An 8945-nucleotide genomic window follows, 5' to 3' on the forward strand; every position below is an offset into this window, starting at 1 on the left:
GCGGCCAAAAAACCGAACACCCAGTCAAATTTCTCGTTTGAATCCGTCGTCGGGAACACGAAGAAGCACAACCACGCCCGACCACGGAACGTCGGGGTGGTGTGCACGATCCGTGCTCGTGGCCAACTAGACCACGATTCATTCGTGGTGGTATGTATACCACAAGGCCTTAGTGAATACCTTTTAAAATTTTTGTCAACAAGTAACACTTCTTTATTATTTTTTACAAAGTACAATGTTAATATATGAAATTTTGCAACCTTTCAAAATTAAAATTAGTATTTCATTACTTTCCCAAACAAAATTCCCCCGAACTCAACGTTCATTTTTGCTGAATCCACTCTATGCCCCTCTTGACGGAATCTCAGTCGATTTCAAACTTACAAAACAAGAGATCCGGCGATTTCAAACTTATAAAGAACAGAGTGGTGGCGAACGGCGAGATCCGGCGGCTGCGGAAACGGCCAATGGCGATTTCAATGGTCGGCGTTCGTCAACTATCCCAACATCAACGCCCTTTAGGTATTATTAAACAAGAACCCGTCCGTAGTCAACGCATCCGTACTTATCGATGATTAATAGTAATTAGAATAATATTAATGACAGGTATTAAGGGAGTAAGCTACTGCCATTGATGATCTGTTCATATCTCAGGTTTGGATTTAGTCCGATTAATCCTTATCCACACCGACATGATAAAAATCAATTCTCTTCTGTATATATCTATGTCTATGGACTGTGATGCGTCTGCGTGTCAGTAGGGATAAGATGGGGCGCACAATTTAAGATGATGCTTGCATCAGATCCATTTTTTACTTGTAAATCGATGAAACTTTATCAGAATCGCAATATTTTAGAATATATTGCGTATAAAGGCGATGATCCACAACGCGAAATTGAATATATGCCGTTGGATTCGGAATAGACGGTAGGATTCGCGATTAGATATTGGTTGTTCTCTCTCTCTCTCTAGTCTTTACATTTGACTTTTTGTAAAATAATTATTGGACATGGATTGAGTAGACAATTTCAAATCTGCCATTTTCCCTTGTCCATCATCATTAATGAAGACATATATATTTGTGGGTTTCATTGCTTCTTCTTCTTCTGTTCTTTGTCTTTGTAGCTGCAATTCTCTGAAGACGCGTGTTGATAGGTTCGAGACTAAACCCTTAAAGAAGGTTTTTCCACCTTCGGAGAAGAATTGCTTGCTAAGCTCAGCTTCAAGGTTCGTCTTTAACTCTGTTTTCTTCTTCGTTTTTCTTATTTTTCCCCTTTTCTTTTCCGGATTTCTTGGATTTTCATAGATCTTCCTTAGGTTAACTCAGATTTTCATAGATCTTCATTAGGTTAACTCAGAGATCCTGACTTTTAGCATATATCCATAATATCTCCAGATCCATTGATTTATAAAACCAAGTAGTCTTTTACCATTTCCACAAGAACAACCATTCCTTTCCAGTAATTAGAACTTTACTAATTGGGCATTTGATTCAAGGGATTTCGAATGATTTGAAATTCCATTCCATTCCAATCCTATAAATAAAACTTACATTTGTTTTCTTTGATAAAAACTCAGAATCAAATCATGCTTGGCAAGGAATTTTTCACCGAGTATGGTGAAGCAAGTCTGTATGAGATTCAAGAAGTTGTTGGGAAAGGAAGCTATGGTGTTGTTGCAGCTGCAGTTGATACACACACTGGTGAAAAAGTCGCTATAAAAAAGATCAACGATGTTTTTGAACATGTTTCCGATGCCACGCGTATCCTTAGAGAAATCAAACTCCTTCGTCTTCTTCGACACCCGGACATTGTTGAAATAAAACACATCATGCTTCCTCCATGTAGAAGAGAATTCAAAGACATTTATGTGGTTTTTGAGTTAATGGAATCTGATCTTGATGAAGTCATCAAGGTTAATGATGACCTCACCCCTGAACATCATCAATTCTTCTTGTATCAACTCCTTCGAGCTTTAAAATATATACATACAGGTTTCTTCCCCTTCCCCTTCTTCTTCTTCTTCATTATTATTATTATTATTTTATTTTCTTGATTATATCTTTTTGTTTTTGTAGCTCATGTGTTTCATCGTGATCTGAAACCCAAAAACATCCTCGCAAATGCAGACTGCAAATTAAAGATCTGTGATTTTGGTTTAGCACGTGCATCCTTTGATGATACCCCGTCAGCGATTTTTTGGACTGTATGTATATATATCTCAAGTTACAATTTTTTTTTTTTTTTTTTTATAAATATAAAATAAATTTATATTTTATATATAATTCTCTCCAGGACTACGTGGCCACTAGATGGTATCGTGCTCCTGAACTTTGTGGCTCATTTTTCTCAAAAGTAAGCAAACACAGTTTTTCCATATTCTAAATATCTAAAAGTTATGAATTGAATTAATAAAAATTTGAATTTACCAGTATACCCCTGCGATTGATATATGGAGCATAGGGTGTATATTTGCTGAGATGCTAACAGGGAAGCCATTGTTTCCTGGGAGAAACGTTGTGCACCAATTAGATCTTGTTACTGATTTGCTTGGTTCTCCTTCTGCTGAAATAATTGCTAGGGTTTGTTTTTTGTTTTTTTATTCTTTTAAAAAAATAAAAAAGTTTGTTACCTTTTTTAATAAAAAAAATATATATGTTACTACCATTTATTGCAGATAAGAAATGAAAAGGCTAGAAGATATTTAAATGGCCTTCCAAACAAGACAAAAGTTCCATTTTCACATAAATTCCCAAATGCTGATCCATTAGCACTTCGTTTACTTGAAAGATTGCTTGCCTTTGACCCAGTTGACCGGATATCTGCTGAAGAGATAAGCTTTAGTAAAACTTTATACCATTTTATTTTATCTATATTTGTGTTGTAAATCCACTTAAAGTATTATATTTGGTTACTGATATTTTAATTTTCTTTTTAAAATTTGCAGGCTTTAGCAGATCCGTATTTTTATGGTTTAGCTAATTTGGAAACTGAACCATCAAAACAACCGATTTCAAAACTTGAGTTTGATTTTGAAAGGAGGAGATTAACAAAGAATGATGTTAGAGAGCTGATTTATAGAGAGGTATGTAATATGTATGCTCGTATTCTACAATCTTTGTAAGGAAAATTGCTTAAGGGTATTTTCGTCTTTTTCAAGTATACAGATCCTAGAGTACCACCCCCAGATGCTGCAAGAGTACCTCCATGGCGAAGAACACATAAGCTTCATGTATCCAAGGTTTATAATTTTAAAGACTCTCATAGAAAAGTCAATTGTCACGAAATAGTGTTGAAATGACTAAAATACCCTTTGTATCCTATTTTTCAGTGGAATCGATCGATTTAAGCAGCAGTTTGCGGATCTTGAGGAGCAGGAGGGAAAGGAAGGAAGAAACTCTCCGCTTCGAAGGCAATACACATCATTGCCGAGGTAAGTTTCCAAATTCCAAATTTGCCCCTCCCTCTAGAACATAAAAAGGACGAAAAAATGAAAGATGGAAAAAAAAATGGTTGAATAATTTAATAATGTGGTGTTTTTATCAAAGAGAGCGGATCTGTGTGCCAATAGAAGAAGCTGTTGATGAAATGAATGAGTTTGAAAGGCGCACAAATGCTTCAATTGCAACAAGTCTAAGAAGCCCACCAAGGTCATCAGAAAGGTCAAAAAATGTTAAAAAAGATTCACCTAAAAATATTCCAAACAGCAATAAAAATGCAAGAAGCTTGTCAAGAAGTAATAGCATTTGTAATACTACACCCAAATATGTAGGACCCACCAACAAAAGTTGCAAGGTAAGTATTCTGATTACCCTTTTAGGAGCATTTAAACTTTAAATCTTTACATTACATCACATCCAAAATAACTAATTTTTTTTTTACTAAAATGTGATGATTTTTTAAAAAAAAAAATTTAAATGTATTTTTTATTTTTTGGCAGGAGACGTTTGAACAAGGAGATGAGGTAAGCGGTGTTCTGTCACAGAAGCTGGCAGCATTAAGTTCTTGATTTGGGTGTTTGGGATTTGACTGAATTTGACATAAATTTAAATGTGTAGTATTTAATATTGTAAGGTGATGTACCTGAATGCGTGTTATATGTTGATCACTGACTTGATTATTTGTTATTATGAACACATTATATGCTACCTTGTGCTAATGTTCACTTATGATTAAATACTAGGAAGTCTAAGTTCTCCACTAGGCGACCTAAGAGAGGACAAAACATACTAATGTGATAAGAAAATTCTCATAAAAATAAGGTGAAAAAAGGGATTGTTTTTCGATCTTTTGTATATCCAAAAGATGTTTTGTATATGCAAAAGATGTGAATGTTCATGTTAGACTATATGTCATGTGTATTTGCATGTGTTATGTCCATAGCATATGTATTATGTTTATAACGTATATATAATGATTTGACCAGGCACATGACCTAGTGGTAAAGGAGTGACTTTTGAGAGGTCATGGGTTCAAGTCTGGTTGAAGACGTGTGGTAATTTGTAGTAGTTTAGTTTGACATTCCAAAAAAAGATATACAAGATTATGTCAAATGTCACTCCTCATCCTTGTGATAGGTAGCGGAATGAAATTTTTGTTAGAAATATATTCATATTTACAAGCTAATAATATTTTTATGATTATAACTAGCAAAACTTTTTTAGGTTACACATAAATTACAATTTACGTGTAAATCGACAAAAAAATAAATATGAGAGATTAGTTTATTAATTTTTCATTGAATGATAAATTAATTAGAAGTTAAAAGTTTAAGGGTTAAAGAGGTATGGATAAACCTAGTCGATCCTCAAGCATGGAATCCACCACATTTTCCTTAACAAAACCTTGGCCTATCTCATCTCTCTCGACATTCACCTACCTTTCTAGGGTTCGGGTTTTTGGCCACAAGGAAAAAGGGTTAAGTCATATTTGTTTGGATCATCACTTGCGACTACAAGAGAGGGGTGCTATGCTGCTATGGTTTAGAGAAGTTGCAAGAAAAGTATGAATCTGTGATCCTGAATTATAGTATAAAAGTATGAATTTTTATGCTTCCATTACGCTTTGAATATCATAACCTAACAATTTTAAACATCTGAGTTACTTCGATAATGGTGGTTTGTGATCCTGAATTATAGTATAAAAGTATGAATTTTTATGCTTCCATTACGCTTTGAATATCATAACCTAACAATTTTGAACATCTGAGTTACTTCGATAATGGTGGTTTTACCTAGTTCTCTATCCAAATTGTTAGATTTTTTTTTATTATGACCGGTTTTGTAAGGTAATGTGCGTCTTAGGTAGTGGATGTGGGCAATATGTTAATGCACGTTACCACACCAAAAAATTATCACATCACATGTCATGTCAACCAATGGTATTATGACAACAAGTGAGGTAATGAACAGTATGTTATAACACCACTAAATTCCATGTCATTATTTTTTTTTCGATTTAAATTCTAATATTTATAAAAACAAAATTAATGTAATAAAATGTGTTATTTAAATAAAACCTAATTTTTTTAATTAAACATAACATTTAAAATTCTAAAAAAAACATTACAACAAAAAACAAATAACATTTAAAAACGAAAGAAAAGTTACATTTTTGCCCCTAAATTATTCATCTCCGTTACCATCGTACATATGATTAGCCAGGTCTTCTCGAAGTTGTCTGTGTTCTCGTGCGTCTTGAATATCAACGACTTTATGTGAATATTTCGTTGTCTCTTGTTGAAATTGCATCTGTCTGGGCTCCATAGCCGGATACTTCGCAATATTCCGTCATTTATCTCCAATCATCATTTTATGTGTTCCATGATGACCACTTGTATACCGGCCTTTCCATCCCACGATAAATTTTTTCCAGTTCGAGTGTGTACAGTCAATACTTCCAAGCATACCCGGAAAACCATGTCTTCTTTATGTGCCGCATATAGTTATTGCATATCATTCAACGAAGGTTTACGCAAATAAATGTCACCGAAGGTTTCGACAACACCTCTCGCCAATCTATACAAACTTTCTCTTGCACTTCTCACAGACATTCTCATATAATCGTCAATAGGATCAAACAACTATCCCATAGCCATAAACTTAATTGATGCAACCCATTTCTGCACTCTAGCCACATATCTTAGAAAAATTCATACTTAAACACGTATTTAATAGGTAAAAAATGTTTTTAAATTATCTAAAAACTATATTTATAAATTACAAAACTTGAAAGAAACAATATCTGCTTCCAGGGTGTTGGCTATCCGTACAAACATAGTTTTTCGCAAACGAAACATTCTTTTGAAATCGAGTGACTGGTAGATACAATTATCCATAAAATAATCGTGAACTAGACGTCGATGTCCTTCGTGATTTCTGTTTAACGTCGCATATATGGTTAATAGAGGAATTGGGTTTGGTTGTAATAGCACGTTCGTACAATACTAGTATATCGTAGTTGCGAATATATCATCATCGTTGTACGGGTGGAACGGATCAAACGGATCCATTTTTTTTTCTGGAAGTATTGAAAATTTATGAAATATAAAGAAAGAAAATAACAAGGTGAAATAATTTGGCATAGAATGTATATATTTAAAGGTAAATGAAAATAAAGACCGTTTATTGGTCAAAGCCATTTGAAAACGTTTGAATTCTAAGCAAATTTACGTGTTGCAGCTCGTTACCTTGGCAACAAAGGACAACGCAACAGGTGGGGGCGGTGTTTTCCGTGTAACCACGTTGTTGAAGGCATTATACATAGACAATAACAGGTTAACTTTCCGTACCACATAATCTTATGAAATGAAAGAGGTACTTTTTACATGACCAAAGGGTCAATGGCCTAGCGATATGGAGTGACCATCTCATTTGAGAGGTCACGGGTTCAAGTCTCGGTGGAGACATAGGTAGTTATTTAGGAGTAGATTAGTTAGTTTGTTGTTTTAAAAAAAAATCATGTTCATAACCTTTATAGCTTTATTACATAGGAACATGTGTTTGTCACATTATTTCTAGGGCGGTTATTAGGTCCGTTAAATTGCCTTTATTGCATAAGGAGACTACTAAAGAACATTCTTAGGAACTGAAAACTATATATACAACAATCATAGTATCCCCGTCCCGTCACATTAGAGTATAAGGTATGGGTCATGTTGCATCTCGTTGTTGCTGAGGTGGAGCATCCTCAATGCCGTTAAGAAGCATCAACACCACCCCCCTTTCTTGTTGTATCTAGTTGTGTTGCTTCTTGTTGTGGTCATGACTAGATGCAACGTGATTTTCTATTGGTTGCCCAAATTGTCTCTCTCTATCTCTCTCCTCTTAACATGGTGTTATAACATCATGAACACCACCCCCTCTTCTTGTTGTTTCTTGTCATAACACCACTTCACGTTGCCCATACCATATGCTCTTAAAAAGGGGTAAGGGGAGTGAGAGATAATACAAAAAGGGGTAAGGGGAGTGAGAGATAATACACTGTCAAATTTGCTAGTTAAATTTGATTTCATATATGACCTCCATAAGAAAATTTTCCAAAAAACTAACAAAATTATAACCTCTTTTGCCAAAAATATACCGAAAAAAAAATCCATTTTTCCAAAAAAGACCATCAAATCTACATAGAGGCATATGCGGACTCATCATTCCTTCTACAAACTAACATTTCATCGGCCTTTTTGTTCATTAAACTTGTTATTTTTGATTTTTCCATATATTTTTTTTTTGAAAAAAAAATTCTAAAAGTTCCAAAATTTATTAAAGAATATTTATCTATAAAAGGAGCATAATTATGAAAAAAAAAATTTAAAAAATTAAATTTTTTATTTTTATGAAAACCAAAAAAAATCTCCAAAAACATGAAAATACAATGAATACTTCTACTCACTATACTAGTATGTTTGTTAAAAAAAAAATAGGTTTTTTAACTATTTATATTTTAATTTTAAGAAATATTAGTTTTTGTAAAATATAACAAAAAATTTTGTTGTCTCCAAATTCAAAAATAATAATAATAATAAATGAATGAGTTATTCATCTTACTACTTAAATGAGTTTGCATTGTTAATCATCTATGTTTTGTTTTAAGGAATCCAAGTGGAATCCAAGTTATTATTGGATTCCTTAAAACAAAAGGTAGATAGATTAACAATGCAAACTCATTTAAGTAGTAAGATGAATAACTCATTCATTCATTCATTCATTTATTATTATTATTATTATTATTATTATTATTATTATTGAATTTGGAGAAAACAAAAAATTTTGTTATATTTTATAAAAACTAATATTTCTTAAAATTAAAATATAAATAGTAAGAATATATGTTAATGACAATAGTTATGTAAGATTGAACGTATTTATATTATCAAACAACATAAAAGTAAACAAGTAAGATTATTTTTTTAAATTAATGAACGGAAGTCCAAATAATAAAATTTGTAGTAAATGTAACCCGACTAATACGTAGAAAATATGTATAAAAATAAGAACAAAAATTTAAAAAGATTACGTCAAAAGGCAAAATAAAAAAATAAAAATAAATAACATTAACGAACGAAAGATGTAAATTAACGTTGAAATGTTGACCACTTTAAATTTATACAGATATATGTATAGAAAATGATAAATACGAAAGTTTAGAAAATGATATTTTACACCGTTTAAAGTAATATTTTAAAAAGTATATGAGTAAAAATATTTTAAGAAATATAGAAGTGTAAAGTGACATTTGGAAAAAATAAAGGGGTCAAAGTGATAATGAAAATGTATATAGATGGATAATATCATTAACAAAATATTTCAAGAATATAAGGTGAAAAATGTCATTATGAAAGTTGGAAAAAATAAATGATCAAAGTATTATGTTAAATACTATATAAGAATGAAAAATATCATTTGATATGAAATATTTTTAAAAAAATATAGAGGTTAAAAATACAA

The 8945-nt window shown here is 32.3% G+C and overlaps 1 protein-coding gene across 1 annotated transcript; it reads left to right on the plus strand.

Annotated features, from left to right (window-relative positions):
• Positions 1–354: 354 nt before the first annotated feature.
• On the plus strand, positions 355–4159 carry LOC145092662 (mitogen-activated protein kinase 9-like). The gene is made up of 12 exons (XM_079030625.1): positions 355–522; positions 1127–1228; positions 1580–1994; positions 2079–2206; positions 2296–2355; positions 2433–2582; positions 2678–2831; positions 2946–3085; positions 3168–3241; positions 3332–3433; positions 3549–3795; positions 3941–4159. The coding sequence occupies exons 3-12, from the start codon at positions 1589–1591 to the stop codon at positions 4007–4009; spliced, it is 1530 nt and encodes a 509-aa protein (XP_078886751.1). The 5' UTR covers positions 355–522; positions 1127–1228; positions 1580–1588; the 3' UTR covers positions 4010–4159.
• The last annotated feature ends 4786 nt before the right edge of the window (positions 4160–8945 follow it).

The sequence above is a fragment of the Lactuca serriola genome, chromosome 3 (genome assembly GCF_051521515.1).
Source record: "Lactuca serriola cultivar US96UC23 chromosome 3, Lser_US96UC23_V15, whole genome shotgun sequence".
Classification (NCBI taxonomy): domain Eukaryota; kingdom Viridiplantae; phylum Streptophyta; class Magnoliopsida; order Asterales; family Asteraceae; genus Lactuca; species Lactuca serriola.

What these genes read in the sequence shown, in the direction of transcription:
- LOC145092662 (XM_079030625.1), top strand. Translation starts at nt 1,589, where the DNA reads ATGCTTGGCAAGGAATTTTTCACCGAGTATGGTGAAGCAAGTCTGTAT. An exon ending in TGACCGGATATCTGCTGAAG is followed by an intron (nt 2,832 to 2,945) that starts AGATAAGCTTTA and finishes TTTAAAATTTGC; the next exon opens with AGGCTTTAGCAGATCCGTAT. An exon ending in GAGAGCTGATTTATAGAGAG is followed by an intron (nt 3,086 to 3,167) that starts GTATGTAATATG and finishes TCAAGTATACAG; the next exon opens with ATCCTAGAGTACCACCCCCA.